This window comes from Macrosteles quadrilineatus, unplaced genomic scaffold, assembly GCF_028750875.1.
Source record: "Macrosteles quadrilineatus isolate MER2022 unplaced genomic scaffold, UCM_ALF_1.0 Scaffold_7__1_contigs__length_78375512, whole genome shotgun sequence".
In the NCBI taxonomy this organism is placed as follows: Eukaryota; Metazoa; Arthropoda; class Insecta; order Hemiptera; family Cicadellidae; genus Macrosteles; species Macrosteles quadrilineatus.
Window position 1 is genome coordinate 23718670 of NW_026542600.1, and position 16944 is coordinate 23735613.

General features: G+C 32.7%; 1 protein-coding gene across 1 annotated transcript; it reads left to right on the forward strand.

The window, feature by feature from the left end:
* The first annotated feature begins 424 nt into the window (after positions 1–424).
* On the forward strand, positions 425–15965 carry LOC128997758 (venom allergen 5-like). The gene is made up of 8 exons (XM_054423422.1): positions 425–451; positions 10804–10902; positions 11510–11631; positions 12278–12365; positions 12591–12751; positions 13858–13955; positions 14672–14766; positions 15915–15965. Exons 2-8 carry the CDS (start codon positions 10815–10817, stop codon positions 15953–15955), a joined length of 693 nt encoding a protein of 230 aa, XP_054279397.1. The 5' UTR covers positions 425–451; positions 10804–10814; the 3' UTR covers positions 15956–15965.
* Positions 15966–16944: the final 979 nt, after the last annotated feature.

Sequence of the window (16944 nt, forward strand, 5' to 3'; positions counted from 1 at the left end):
AAATAATGTGATTTTAATGTATTTTAGAAGGAATTTATATTTCAAATTATTTAGAGACATATAAATGTAAAACGTATTCGTTAACTCTTTTTTTTAATTTGCTTTTATATACTCAGCATATTATTTTTATTGTGTTATATTAACTTATATCTAAGTATAAAATCGAATAACCAAACCATATGCATACTTTATATTGAATGGTTGTTGGATTTAATATAAAAAACTTAAATTTAAATAGCATACAAAACTATTAGTAGGTAGCATGTAAAATACGGTTAATGTATTTTTAACTTGTATACATTTGAGAAACTAATTCGTATTATAAATTTAAATACAAAGTCATGTGACCGATTTCCCCCTCCCCTCCTAACACTTATAAGTGTCAGCGGTTCAGGTCCTATAGTTTCATTCAGTCCTGTGTAGTGTCTCTAACCACCGAAACGACCTTCAGGTAACACACTAAATCTTATCTGTCTCCTGTCGTCTAACGTTTTGTAGTTTTGATATTTTTTATCCGTTTTAATAAAGCTTTGACATTGATTTACCTGTAAGATTATACACTTTTCATTGTACTTTTCTATAGTCGCATATAATAAGTGAATATAATATTTAGAATATATTATCAGTATAAAGTTTTAAATAAAAGTGTTACAGTAATTGTAAATAGACATGTTTAGAAATTGATTCACCACAAGTTTACACTGCATTTTTAAATTCAATCTATATTATATAGTCGGAGGGATGTATAATATGTCTGTATGTCTATAGGCACATTACAACACTCAGTATAAGTTTTCTTGAGTACTTTAAGTTTATTATACTTTAGATTTTACCATTTAATAAGAAACACTTATTTAAGTAACAAAAAAAATTGCACACTGTATTCACAACTTTTATTGTAAAATAGCTAGTTATTCTAACTCGTATATTTTATCTGTTATTCATGGTGATGTTTTGTCTAAGCATAGATAATACTGTTGTTATTTTTTCAAGCAAATTATAATAATAAACATTTATTTCTCAAAGTACTCAAACACATATTCGTTATACATGTGTTTATGCTGTATTATTACTGATAGTTTTACTATTTTAATTATACAAACTTTTTTGTACATTTTGAATGTTAATGATTTCGGGTACTTTTTAACAAATGTAGCTGTCAAAATGTATGAGAAGATACGTTTTATTGTGTAAAACCAAACCCATGTTTTGTATTTTCAAGCATTCAGACAAATAATTATCCTTATGCAGCAACACAAGTAAATACATCTATTCAATACTTAAATGTATTAACTCATGTAATCGATAACATAAAAAGTTACATCATTATTAACTAAGCTATAGCAACTGAGCTATTCTATACAGTATTGTTTTATCAGTTGCAACTCCTGCAATTTAAATCGGGCTGTCCAAGTAATCAAGCTTGAGTTCAAGTACCGAATACGTAAAGCTACTATGTTACAAAGTTAAGGTATCGAGATGTTTGAAATTAATTACAAGTGTTAGTTAAATAGTGAGGTTATGAAAACAGTAGGCATAAACAACACAAACGTACAACATTTAATTTATAGATTATATATAACCTTCTTTTAGAAAAGTTTCCTCCATCTTATTTGATGGACAACTATTCATTTGAGTTTGGCAATCCTTTAATTCGGCTATCTACAAGTAGCAATTCATAGAACAACGTTACAGTTGGTTTGTTAGCTGAACATTATCAATTTGTATGTGTGAAAAATACCCAAAGTGGTTCTGAGTTGGTCATTCAACACTAGTTTATGGGACAGAAAGGTATTTATAATTTTATTCAAATCTGTATAAATATTTTAGCTTATAATCTTGTTATAAACGAATATGAATGCAGTTAATTGCTGCCACCTCAGCCTACAGTTGGGAATCTCAGTAAAAGTAATCTTGGCAACCCTTCCGAAATGACCAGCCGTAAACAGCTTTGGATAAGTCGGTCCCGTCAGGAATTGTTTTCCAAACACACCTGTTCTCCCAAAACACCATTAGCCTATCGCGTACCAAGACCGGCGCTGGGCACAGCGTTAGCCGATAACCAGCTGATACACATTAGTAAACAAAGATATCAACCCTTTCAGGACCTTCGGCGTGGGCCCGAGGAAAGTCACTTTCCAAGAATTATCTGCCAACAAGGAAAGAACCCTCATAACGGTAAAATCTGTTCTATCTCGCTTACGGTTCAGTCTTATAGTAATTCTGAAACAACCATCGCTTAGTTGTTTGATAGCAGAGTTGCATAGAGTTACTTGAGTATTTGTGTATGCTTAGCAATACACGATCTATGATTTTTATTTCTATTTAATATGCTATAAAATACCAAACTTGCACGTATTTAGATTACAGTATTTCACTTTACATAATTTTACAATGATTATATCAATGATTTAAGCAATGCATATTAACTGCAAAGTACGCATCTGGTTTTTGTACTCTTTGCAAACCAGAAAGTCGTTGTTTACAGAAAGAGACCGGTAAAGTCAGCTGGAGTATAATAAATGGAGAACCAGTCGTGTAGCATAATAAAACTATAGGTCTACTGTGTACACAACACTACACAGTAAGCAGGTGGTTTCTGTACTCTTTTATACCAGAACGTAATTTTTTACAGAATGAGACCGGTAAAGTCAGCTGGAATACGACAAAGTCAGCTATTTTAAAGTGCGTTAGATCACTGACTATACAGTGTACCATATATAAATTAAATGGTTAGATTCACCGGCAAGTTTTCCAATAGGCTTCAGGCGAAGCTACCTCCCCCATCACAACTCGCCCGCCACAACAATGCAAACATTTCATTAGTTAGGATCACTTCGATTGACGTCTGCCATTGTGTAGAATCTTATCATTTACGAGTGAATTTAATATGTAAGATTCATTACGATGGATAATATTTTTAAATTACGAATGAAATAATAGTTGATCGAGGAAATTTATTTTTAAATCTGCTTCCCCTGATAAATCAAAAAAGCAGGTATGAGAGAGTATTGATTGTATGTTTTCAAAGTGGGGAAACTGGCGAAATATTAGTAAGATAATCATACTTCCCATGTCTAAATAAGTGATGACTTGTTGTTTACACTTGTTGTTGGTAGTCTGACGAGTATCGTTCGCAACTCACCGGGGAAGGAGTTAACGGTACTTGTGTGAAATCCCGCACGGCAAGCTTCGCAAAGGAACTATCCTCCTCGTATCGTACATTAAACAGTTCTCGGAATTGTCGCGTAATATACTAATTCCAAATCAATGATTGCAATCTGACTTAATATTTGGGTTTCCTATACTAGCTACCACCAAAGTATTTTAGAAGATTCCATGATAGCTCTCATTCAAATGGTTCAAATTTCGAAATATCCAGCGAAACCAGAATAATAGTTAATTACGACGCTTAAACTGTCGTAGCCAAAAGGGGTGGGCCAGTGGTATATTCATTGATACCAGGAAAAGTCAATAAGTCAATTGCATTACTAGCACCGAAAGTGACATTTTCCAGTGCACCCTCAATATGAGGTAAAGCCGAACACAGGGTTATCGAATTTCACGTGCAAGGCGAAGCCGAGAACAGGAATAATTGCAGCTAGTACTAGAAATCACGTTTGGTATAAGTTATGATCAATACTTTTGATCACGACGCAAAAATACACACATAACTAATAACAGACAACAATAAAAATGGGTTCTAATAGTGAAATATACTATTGCCGCAGTTTTGTTCTCTTGATTTTCGTAGATCACTAATTTTAGCCCCAATATACAATGGGTTAAGTTTACTACGGATTGAAATTTGTAAACACGTATTAAAAAAACGATTTCTGTATTATAAAAATTCTAAACCACAACTTTTAATAACATCACAAGGAACCCCCGTTGACATATCCTATAAAAATCGCACTTAACGAGATATAGTACTAACTGTGACCGTTATATACTTCCTTTACCAAAATACACAGTATTAAAATACTACTAAAGCCAGCTGCATTTCATAAAACCCCGTCTGATTCCTCTGATACGATATCACCAATATCAAGCCCCGCATGTCAAATGAGGTCATTTCAGTATAATGGTTACATTATCATAATTACATCATTAACAAAGGCAAACAAACGATTTCTACATCAGATTTTCCCTTGTGACCGACCAACTAAGAATCAAATGATTTTTTAATATAATATGAAGCAAAGATCAGAAAGTCGCTGTCTAACATCCTTCGGAAGTCAGAAAACTGCTAGTAGGGTAACGAAAATGTAACCGTATATTCCTCTTAATCAATTTTACCATCGATTTTATACCAAATGAAAATATGGTAATAGACAAATTTTAAGGTAATATTCTCGCGTGTATTACCTGGGAAAGTGTCATATCCTTCTTACAAGTAAAATGAGTTGTTAGTATTTAAACTTCTTTAGTTTCCAAAAAATATTGTGTATCTCTAACGGGTTTAGATGTATTTTGGGTTTAGTTAAAATATTACTGTGATGTAATACGCAACTTTTTTATATATCGATTGATACTTATTGCTCAAGTGTGATTAATTTTTAAATACCGGTAGCTAAATAAAATCACTTAGAATCGTCATTGAATACTACTTATTTTAAGCATTTTGGCTGACAGACACTATGAGGAACCATGTACTGTAGTTAATTATCTTTCAAAGTAAACATCTCGACCGTATATCTCTCTATAGCCTTCAGCAGGGTCACTTCTCCGATAAAACTACCCTGATTCTGACCTCACGCGTTTTAGGCTACATTAGCATTCTATGTTCGAGGCTATATTATTTAAGAAGTCCAAAAACCTGGAATAAAACCCCACTGTCACATATATTAGTTTTCACATCCATTCAGTTGAATTTTAAGGGGTCCTTTCCTTCAGATTAGGACTGCATTTCAAGACGAAAGGAATTGTTTACTTCGTGTGAGTTAATAACTAACACGATGTCTATATATTGTGCCACACGTATCAAACTGTGTTTACTCTATCATGTTAGCTGGATGTTGTACAATGCAGCCTGTTCAAAAATTGTCCGTAGACAATTTCTCTGTAATGGCTATATTATAGGCAATTATAAAGTTTTACAAAAAGGTCGACTTAGCTTGGCACTAACACTTAATTCATGTAATAACCATGCTCACAGGACTTACCGAATGTGTCCAAGTGTTATTTTTTTAGCATAAAAATAAACTTAGAGTAAATTTATAACGAATGTAGCCGTAGAATGGACGACACTGACACATATGCGCCGGTAAAGTGTATGCCTACTGTAGTGTTGTCAAAAGTATGTATTCGTGAGATATAATCGTGCTAGAGGAATGGCGAACGTTGGCGCGATTTTTCAAAGTTAATCGCCCGTCAAACAGGTCTTTCCAAGTCGTAGAAATGCGAAACAGCCGGCACGAGCCTGTCTTATAAATTGTTGCTGTTATTTGCAAAAGCTATTCGCTTTCATGTTTATCGTCCTCGTAGAATTTAACAGTTAATCGTCATATTTATAGCAACTCAAAAACGTATATGAAATAGAGTTGTTCACTATAAAGTCCCGGTCGTTAACCCGTGTTCGCCGAGTTGTAGAAAGCTCCATTCGCTTCTCTCTCAAGTAAGCTATACCTACATACAGGGTGTCGCTGGCTATGCAGATTCAGATTCTACGTGCAAAAATAAGTCGAAAATGTAGAATAATTTTTTTTTTTCGATTTCGGCTTAGTTTAGCCTTAAGTTAATCCACCATTTTGTATTTTTTTGAAAATAATTAATAACTCAAAAACTCCTGGAGATATTTTTATGAAACTTGGTATAACATTTTAGGCTACAGGTATAAACATTCTCCAAAAATATCTTTGATAAAGCTCATTAAATTTAAAAATGGTGGCCATTTAAAATTGTTTAAGTAAAAATCAACTAAAACCAGCCATTAAAACAAAATTTGATGAGCCTGATCAAAGATATTTTCGGAGAATGTTAATACGTGTATCCTTAAAGTTTATACCAAGTTTCATAAAAGTATCTCCAAGGGCTTTAGAGTTATTCATTATTTTCAAAAAATACAAAATGGCGGATTACGGCCAAACTAAGCCGAAATCGAAAAAAATGTATTCTATATTTTCGAATTATTTTTGCATGTAGAATCTGAATCTGCATAGCCAGCTACGCTTTACCGAAACACCCTGTATAGCGCGGAATCAACTCATCGCGCGTTTTGTGAGAGAAGCAGGTCTGGTGTGCTTGAATGAAGTGAAGATTAAGCAATTCGAAGTTTTCAATATTACATATGCATAAAGAGAGTTTGTAATCATCTTATACACGATATCGAAATGATTAAAAGTATTTTAACTTAATATTAAAAGCAAGTCTGAAAAGAAAGTACCATTGTTCCACACCATTCATTCTTACACAATTGTTTTTTTTATCTTCAATATCTCGTCTAACTCATCACTTGATGAAAAACACTGAGTTTCGACAATGAATAAATGTCGAATGAACTAAGTATTTACTACAGAAACGAATGTATTTTTCATATAATTACGCTATATAATCATAATACCTTAACTCCACAAATGACTGATTGTTTTTATTTTGTTTGCCTTTGATTACAACTACTCTGAAAAACATCAAGAATGCAGATAATTTATTTGGCCTGCATTCGTTGTCAACAATTTTATTTTTAATTTTCAATTGGATCGCCAGTCTTTTTTTTATTTTCATATTGAAATCATCAACGGTTAAATTGTATTTCCAAACAATAATGTCAACTTTTCAACATTCAATGATAATAAGTTATGTTTAGATTATCAATGCTTGGTACTTTAAATGCTGGATTTTGTAAAATGATGTTAAATTGTTTAACGTATAAGTAATATTTTCGGATACATTTAAAAAAAAAATAGTGGAATCGCCGTTCGTAGCTTGATTCTACATGTAAAATTCGTAATAGAACAATATTTGAATTTGTTTAGTAGCTTGTTTTTTTTTTCAGATAGTCTTAGTCTGGATGTGATATTTTGTCATTAAAACTGTTTCTAACAAAAAGGAACTTTCAGAAAGGTTGTCGTTGGAATTTTCTTGGTTACTTAAACCACATTGTTTACCCGTATTGTATCAAACCACTAGAGTTAGCTTGAATATGTCTTAACTGTTTTCATTATTTTAGTACATTAAAATCAAGTTTATAATCGAAATGTCTAAAACTAGTATTACTTCATTTTAAATAAATTTGACCATTTATCTGTCATTCAACATACAAATTAATAATGACAGCCATTTAAACATTACGTTATATAGTATACATAAATATTACGTGATTATAAGTTTAGAAAAATATATTTTCAGGTTGTAGATGCGTTACTATAAAATCTGCCATACAATTTGCTGGATAATTGTTCTGGTATTTGTTTGAAACAAGTTCTGATAAGGTACGTACACTTAAGGTTGCCGAATCTGGCAATACTATTGAAATTTTGAACCAAGCCGACATCTTAAATTAATTTAAATTAAATTCATTCATTCCGATCATGGAAAGAAGGTTTAAGAGAATAGTTTTGTACACCAAGTAGAGTTTGTCCTTTCCGTCTGACATTTAAAAAATCATTTTGCCACATTAATCAGCTAAAGACAAAAAATATGTATAACCTTTTTTCTTCGGCTATATAGGTTAATAAATTGTTAGAAACCGCTTCTGATACATATTTTAAAATCTGGCCAACTTCATTATATACTACACTTTCAACAATAACTAAATAGAATAATAATGTTTTGTGTTCCTCTTGGTAGCAAATCTCAAGTATTTAAAACAACGGGAGCGGATTCAAGTCCAAGTTGCATTTTCCACACAGCTGTTTTAATAAAAAGCAGGTGAAATTTCACTCACCCTATAGGTTTGCTGCGATGGGAAATTTTTACTATATAATGTGATTGATTACCAGTATGAATATCGTGTGTTTTATATATTTTATTCTATATTTTATTTCGTGGAATATCATCCATTACAGATTTTTGGATGTACAAAAGCCAGGCCAGGGTTCGCCTTATTTTGCACATCAACATTTCGATTTCTAAGATGTTTATTATTCAATCTTTTCGAGTTCAGTGTCGTTCAATAGGATATTTTAAATGCTAAATAAGAGTGTTTTGGTAGTTTTTTCATAAAATCAGCCATCTTTTAGTAATTTAAGTTAAAAATAAAAATAGCCACCATTAAAGAAAACATATTTTAGTAACGATTTTCCTCAAATAGCTTTTGACTCTTAAATTACAAACTAATATTTATAAAGATTTCTTTTAGATATAAATTTAAAACACACAAAAAGAAAATGGCGGATATCTCACTAACGAGTAGTTTTTTGTAAAAAAATGTTACTCTTGATTTTTGTTTTACTTTGACCCTTTCCAAGATTTTATGTACTTATGGGACACTATGTATAATGCTTGAATTTCGCTATAACGCAGAACGCATACGTTATAAAATGTACATGTTAATGACTGATGATAAGAAAAGCGAGATGTTCACACTTTCCAATCTGGAGAACCAAGCCAATAGAGGTGGGGAACAGAATTACCTCTAGGCTAGCAGTAGGCCTAACGCCTAATGATATCTAACATCAGACATTGGACATTCAGTATGGGGGTGTTGGTATTGATGTAGCAGGATTACCAATAGTTAATGGATCTGTTTGCTCAGACTGAATAGAAAACTCATTAATGAAGACAGTTCGATGTCCAGTCTGATTATTTTGAAAGTTAGGATTCATAGACAGGCGAGACCCTTAGTGTGGTGTACCACAAGTAGTGAAAATAATACCCCGATGGATCGGGCATACAGATCATGGATTTGGCCTACCTTTGTAAGGTTTCAGTCAGCTCAATGTGTCTAAAATAAATCTCTGCAATTTATTTATATCTATGTTCATGTACATAACATAATATATTTACAGGAACCCAAATAAACAATAAGCTTTATTGGAATGATCCCATGCCAGAAAGTGTCCAACGATCACCATAGTGGCCTATTGGGTCAGTAGATAAAACATAGTACACAAAAAAGAACAACAAACAGCAAGAAACACTTGCATTTGCAATACAAAAAGTGAATGGTCCACAACTTTCATTTTTGCAAAAATTTTTTAAGAAGAAAAAATATTTGTCTACCCACATACTGTATGTGTATTATTTATAAAATAAAAAAAATTTTATATGCTTTAAAAAAGTCTTAGTTGAATGTGCCACACACACTAACACCGTAAACGATATTACATTTTTTAACGAAAAAATAAATAGTATAAAAATAAATTTAATCCTTATACCGTGTTCGCAATAAGAGGTGATACTGTACTACGGCCATTTCAGAGATTACTCCATCGTTGAGTGCGTAGTAACTTAGTACCCTAAACTTAAGTCCGATAAGAACCGTAATTAAGTCTAACCGTGTAAGAACACTTCAAACGAAATGTCTTCATTTGCATTGCGTTAGAGTTTAAACATAAATTAGACATATAAAACAGGACGTCCACACGAAATACATGATATATTTAGAGAACGTGTCCGGCTGAAATACATCCACCGAAGCAAACTTGAAGACTAAGTGAATTTCCATTTGTCTGATTGGATTTTCAAAAAATATTTCCTTAAAATGTCATATTTATTCCCAATTAAAATAGAGCATTAGTTTAACGAGCACTTAGGTTTGCTGCTACAGGTATGGTAATTACGTGTTTTTATAGTTAAATGTTAATAGTAGGTATGAAATAAAAACATTCTAAATTTGGTCAAAATATCTTCATAAACAAGCAAACTACATCAAACAGTTAACTTATTCTCCATAAGAATAACATGGGAATTTTAAATGCACATTTTTTATTTTCTCCATTAAGCTCATAAGATTGCTTCAATAAAGTAAATTATTATTTTTAAGCTCTTCAAAATGGTTTGGAAAAGAGATTGCGTAATGGTAAGTTTTGGAATCAAATGCGAAACCCCCATAAAACCACCCATAAACCCTCGTTTCCATAGTCCGATCATGCTGGTTTGCGAACTCGTTCCAGTAACTGTATTTTTACACTTTTATACCAAATCAAAATCGGATAATTTTTGCTATTCAATTAATTATGATTCTCATACTGTCACATTTTAATATGGTTCCAGTTAGAGATGGGCAAGTCCTAAAATTTCGGAATGGTTTAGGGAAATTTATTCTCGATCTTCGGGAGGGATAAAGATTAATTCAAGATTTTTTTTCTTTGGCCGCGATCGCAATTAAGGGACAATGATTTCCCCGCGATTGAGAGAGATGTTCACAAATTGACCGCGATCGCGTGGAATATTCACGATTTTGCCGCTATGGACGGTGACCTGATGATGTTCCTGTGGTCGCGGGAGATAATAACGATGGAGCCGCGATCGCGGAATACTGTCATGTTGACGTAGAACAGTACAATACACACTGAAAATATATTTTGTTTGTTTTTTAGTACTGCGACTTTAATGTTTACCCCATATTTACAAATTTATGTTTTTATTGTTGCACGGGAAGAAAAGTCCTGCCCCAAACAACAGAAAGGAGAAGAAAACCAAGTACCAAACTAAAAGTACCATTATTGACTTTATATCTACACTATATAAATAAATAAACGATATAAAAATAAACGATATAAAGTCAATGGTACCATCCTTAGTTCCATTCCATCCTCCAATATTAGTTTGCCCTCGAGTGTCACACTTCCCTCTGATCATCATGGGTTACTGTAGTTAGTTCTTCTAGTTTATTCCACTAAGGTGTATTCTGTGTTGCAGATTGGGTGACTATGGTTGAATCACGAGCGGTTGCTGTGGTTGCAGTAATAGTATGTGCCTGTGTGTGCATGACTTTCGCTTGCAGGGGCAGACTACTCAGTAAGTTCCTATTTTTTATTTATTTTACTCAATTTGTTTACTGCATATAAACCACGAACTATTATTTTTAGTACAAAAAAACTTTAGCTTATAAAATATGTAGAATATTTATTAAAAGATATAAGTTTTTAGTATTACTTTAATGGGATAACAAATTCATTGGTTTTTAGAAACACATGAACATATTTTATTGTTCAGTATGCTCCAGAGCTTTCAATAAACGAGTGTGTTACATTATGTGATATTCACATTTTCCTCGAGAAGCTGATCAAATAAAACAAAAATGTTTACTACCTAAGTTTTGGGAACTAATTTCTAATACCAGCAGACATGAGACTAAGAGTTATTGATAAACTTCATTAGACCATTGTAAATGTGATGTTTACATTTACTTATGAGGATGGAGTACTGTAAATCTTGATTTGCACATCTAACACATCTACGCTATCTCACAATCCAACTATTAATCAAGTTCACTGGCTTAAAGCAACAACCTCCTCTAGGTCAGCACAACAATTTATTTATTGAAAATTTTCAGCCTGATTGACCATGTTTCCAAACACATCATCTTTTTAATATGAAACCTAATGGTCTGAATGTTTTCCAGGGAGTGGAGGGTTGACAAGTCAGGACAAGCAGACTATAGTTGACCTACACAACCAGATGAGGAGCCAAGTGGCCTCAGGAAGAATTCAAGGCCAGCCTGCAGCCGCCAACATGCTGGAGATGGTTTGTACCTTTGATATTACCACCAACATTAACTATTATGAAGCAGGATATGTGTAAAGATAAATACAGTAATAATGTGGTGAGTGCACATACTGGACAACTAACTTGGCTGAAGTTGTGTAACCGTCACTGCCAACTTGTAAGACTAAAGGTATTCACTATTCACCACTAGATAACATCTACTGTGTAAAACACCAATACATTTATCATTTATTATTTTATAATTGATTCTCTCTATATTGGCAAACGTTTTGATCTACAGTTTATGCAATAAACACTCCTCCAAATCTGCTAACAAGGAAAATACTAAAATGTGAATGAATACTTTATCACACAACACAATCGCCTGTTTTAATTGCTGTTATCTGTTTCTGTTCCAATCTATAATTTTTACCAAACTGAAATAGGAAGGTCCATATTTCAACAAACAATAATTAAAAGTAATGTTTGTGTGATGCCATAAGATAGGTTTGTTTTGTTGTTTAACAACATTTTTACATGCAACGAAGACAAAAGGAATCAGTTAGACTTTTATGTCAAAGCCTTGTCTTCAATCAATGCTGCTGCACCCTGCATGTAAATAGATTAAGCATAATTTAGTGAATCTATACAGCAGAGCCTGTTTTATCCACAGTATGTTTGCCAGGTGTGGGATGAAGAACTCGCAAGGAAGGCGCAAGAGTGGGCAAATCGATGCCAGAATGGACATGACTCCTCCACAGCTCGAAGAGTCTGTGAGTATTGTTCATTAGTTTGTCAAAAAGGAGAGCAATAATTGAAATTAGTATCACCACATTTTAATTCAATCTAGAGTTTTTTTTTATAAATTGTAGTTTTAAGCTCTAATTGATTAACAGTATCGTTAAATGAAATCAATATCTCCGTATTACTTTTATCACCCATAATAGTTGAGATTAAACATCCAAGTCTAATGAATGACTTTCTGTTCTCGGTTGCAGCGAGGTTTGCTGTTGGCCAGAATATTGCCAGCACATGGTCGTCACCTCACCCAAACCGACTAGGCTCTCAACCGGACTTTAACACACAAATCGCAGCCTGGTTCAACGAAGTCTACCAATACAGAGGAGGCTTCAGTCACGGAACGGGACATTACAGTCAGGTAAGGCTAAAATAGGACAATGTCTATTATTATATCTCTTAGCTTGAAAATTGTTAAAATAGTATTATGACTCCTAAACTTAAATGCTTAACAGGAAAAACAGTGATAAGTATACGTCATGACAAGTTTGTGTCTGTACACAATCTGTATGTTATATAATATTATTTGTATGATTATGAGTTTCCTTGAAAAGAAAGTCTATGTAATGATTACGATCTACATAGAACCATAGTTTTAACACGTTCACTACTGTACCGACCCAAATTTTGGACTTTCAGTAAAGACCAACGTCAAATTTGTCAAGTTTGTTGCGAAATTTGTGACGCACTAATTTTGCATATAGATCGACGTTACACATGTGTGACGCTTAAGTGCTAACCATAGCCTGACGTTACATTTTTGTGACTTAAGCTCCTCCTTACTAAAGGATCTGGTTTGCAGTAGGTGTATTTGATCGTATTTTGAACTGCCTAATGGGCTACAGAAATGTCTGTCACATACATATGTCACGTGGTCTGAGGATGGGACCTTTTATTTTGACTCCAAAGGAGTGTTAATCAACCTGTTGTCTATCTTGTTTTTACCTTACTAACTTACATGCTTGTTAAGAATTTGTTCTATTTTTTATCATTCAATAAACCTATTGATACTAAATAGAGTTGATTTATTCCATTTACCTAAAGAAAAAATCATAAAATTGGATAAAATATTATATTTTAAATGAGTCACATAAATGAGTGACTGACGGTCTGCAGCAGAAAGTCAACATTGGAAAAGCACCGTGGACTGACGTCATATGCGTGATGCAAATCAAAATCCACAAAAATGCAAAACTGTATCTTAACATAGTCTTTCAGGCACTTTTTATATATTATTTGAGTAAAATAAACATTAAAAATACCAAACAAATATTTGGTCTAAGGATTTGTTTCTTTGTAATTCCACTGGTCTACAACAGAAAGCATATGTATAACAATCGGTCCACTATGGGCACACATATGTGACGGTCGTTAGCGAACGTGTTTTTAACCAGTTATTAAAAAACGATTAAATATAACCATTGTAACATTCAGTAGGTAGGTAATAATACTTCTCTTTGTTTACAGATGGTTTGGGGAGAAACTTATCTGGTGGGATGTGGTTATTCCTATTACCAAGATGGATCTAGATACACAAAACTTTACATTTGCAACTATGGTCCTGCGTAAGTTCTATGATTTTTGATTGATTATACTAATAAGTCTAAGATTGTTAAACAAGATCACAGTTTGAATTGGTCTAAAAAAACAATAAAGATATCACTCTAAGAGACAATATGATTCACACATTTGAAAATACACATATTTTTAAAACTACTCTTGATTGATTTCAATGGAGACATTTCACAATTTCAAATGAAATCAAGCAAATCGATTTTTTAAATGGCCAAGTCACATATAACCAGCTACAAGAGAAAAATAAATCCTTAACCTATTATTTTTTCCTACAACCATTGGAATTTATTATTAAGCAAATCTTTCTGTGACTGATGGTAGCACTTTTCTCCTCAAGACTTACTTAAAAGTCTATGTAGGGTACCATCCATGTGTTTAAATGGTTTCATAATTTGTTAGTACAAAGTGTTTTTTAAAATTTTATTTAATAAATTCTTGGAATAATTTCTTATTAAGTTGCACAACCAATTTTAGAAGTTACATAATTACTTCTGCTGTTTAAATGTCCAAAGCTTCACCAACACACCATGAAAATATATGTATTTTGAGAAACCAAATACTTCTGCAAAACTAAATATGTTGTATGAAATATATCAATGACATCATGACTTTGTTATTGACTGATATTACTTTATATGATAGTCACTCTCAGAGTCTAGAATTGACTTAGAGGTAGTATTTATCTTCAATTTCGCATTGTTTACAGGGGTAACGTGCTTGGACATTCTCCATACAGGCAGGGTGCACCAGCCTGTGCTAGGTTTGGTACATCTCCATCTCGGAGGTTTCCTGGACTTTGTGGTAAGAATTGCAACATAATAACCTCAATTTCTTTTTATATTAGTGAACATTTAGGTAATAAGCTATTACTGTAGGTCTCATGGTAAGACCTGGACCCGGGATCGATTAAAATTTTTTGTTTTTTATGTGCCCAGAGCGCAAAAACACTATCCTTATATATATGCGTGTCTGTTAGCACACCATCTCAAGCAAAAATCATCCGATTTCGATGAAATTCATTACAAACGTGTAAACCTACCTTTATTCTAACGAGTTTGCAAACTAGCATGATTCTTAATTTCCTCTCTAAACCAGTTTGTTAAGCTTAAAAACAAATAATTTAGTATACTGAAGTGTTTTTGTACGGATTTTGGTTACAGAGAAAATTCAAAAATTTTAAATTTTAAATCCCATGTTATACTTATCCTAACGAGAATAAGTACCTATTTTTTTGTAGCTTGCTTGTTTATTGATATATTTTTATAAGAGAAAATCAAATCAGGAAAACAGAAATTCGCTTAGTCTGCAGGTTTGCTGCCGGGGGGGGGGGGGGGGGAGTGGGGTATTTTTATACTTGGATATATTTTAAACATCACAAATTCTACTACAACTTTTTCGTATTGATTAGTCATGTCGGTTAATTGTAATGACCACGTGGCCCTAACTTTGCTTGTGTAAATAAAGAACTTTCATTTCATTTCATCATTATTGTTCATTACTTTTAAGACCATATGATGCATAATTAGGTCTGTTTCAAGCTAAATATCAATGCAGGGTGAGTGAAGAATAGAGCAAGATGATATTTGTGTAGCATTTACTAAAAATATCTTCAGAGAGGACCTTTTATAAAGCCTCAATGGTCAAGAACAACTGGCTCAGTTTTAAACCACCAAAAATCTGCTTTCTTAGATATGTGGCCATGTAGGTCAATGGCAGGACTACTAACAGATATGTCTATGTTAGTAGTTCTGGGTCAATGGTAGTAAATATACGGATCTGGTTTAATCAGTTGAGGAACTTGGAACTGTATTGTATCGTATCCTATAAAAAACTTTGTCTTGAAAGCTCAGCTATAATTAACATTACTATCATGTTTTCACATTAAATTTGGATTGTTGAGCTAGATAGATCATTTATGTGTTCTAAATACACTTCTTTTTTTATTTCAGAACCTAGAGGAGCTTACAGCCAGTCCTATTATTATGGCTGAAAACATATCCACCACAAAAAGGAATCTCACTCCAGAAAGTCTTTGTACACTGGGAAACGGATTTTGCAACACATTTGAAAGCCGTCCTTGCCTTCTGTTGGTAGAGAAGCTGAAGACACTTCATATAAATGAGGAGACACAGTGATCATAAGGATATATCATTCACATTTATATTGTAAACAAAATTATTCAAAGTCAAATCAAGCTAATTTTAATTCCAGGTTGGAAACCATGAACAAGTACCATACTCCCTTTTTATAGTTTTTAAACTATTTGAAAGTAAAAATTATTTTAAAATGTTTCTGACAAATTGTCAAATGAACTCTCTAGGGATGTTGGATTGGTAATTCTTTTATTGTTAAAGGATGACAAACTTACAGGATTGTATATCACTTTCTCAGCATCAATTATTTAAAGTTTTATAGTTTAATATATATGACAAATGGAAGGGCAATTAAGTAAAGAATTGTTATTTCCAGTGCTGGTTTCATTGTTGAAGCCAATTTTATTCGAATTTTGTATTATATAGTTCATAAACAAATTGTACATAACTAGTCTTCTTCATATAGTTTATACTGGTGAATCATTGTAAAGTTAGTTTAGACTATTTTAGAAATAATAATAAGCTGTGATAAGTAAATAAACTATTTAAATTTTACTTGATGTATTTATTATAACTCAACACATTATCAATTGAATAGGGAGTTTTTGTTTGTTTTATTTTCTAGGATTACTTTTTTAATATTTCACATACTTAAAAGAGAACGCAGAGAAGTAAATGTACGATAATGCATACAACTTAAACAACATGGAGTTAACACAATCGTCAGTTAAAGCAAAGGCTTGTGGCTAGTAAATCAACACCACTTATGTAGTTCTTAATGCAAGAAGCTAAAGAAATTGTTTTTTGCCCTACCTGCGCAAATTCATCGTATTTTATGAGCAGGTTAAGTTCAGCTTTGACTACATACAAAACGTACAATGAGGAC

Excerpts from the sequence above, each read along its gene's own strand:
- LOC128997758 (XM_054423422.1), top strand. The coding sequence starts at position 10,815 with ATGGTTGAATCACGAGCGGTTGCTGTGGTTGCAGTAATAGTATGTGCC. Across the intron at positions 10,903-11,509 it reads TTGCAGGGGCAGACTACTCA|GGAGTGGAGGGTTGACAAGT; the intron begins GTAAGTTCCTAT and ends AATGTTTTCCAG. Across the intron at positions 12,752-13,857 it reads GAACGGGACATTACAGTCAG|ATGGTTTGGGGAGAAACTTA; the intron begins GTAAGGCTAAAA and ends CTTTGTTTACAG.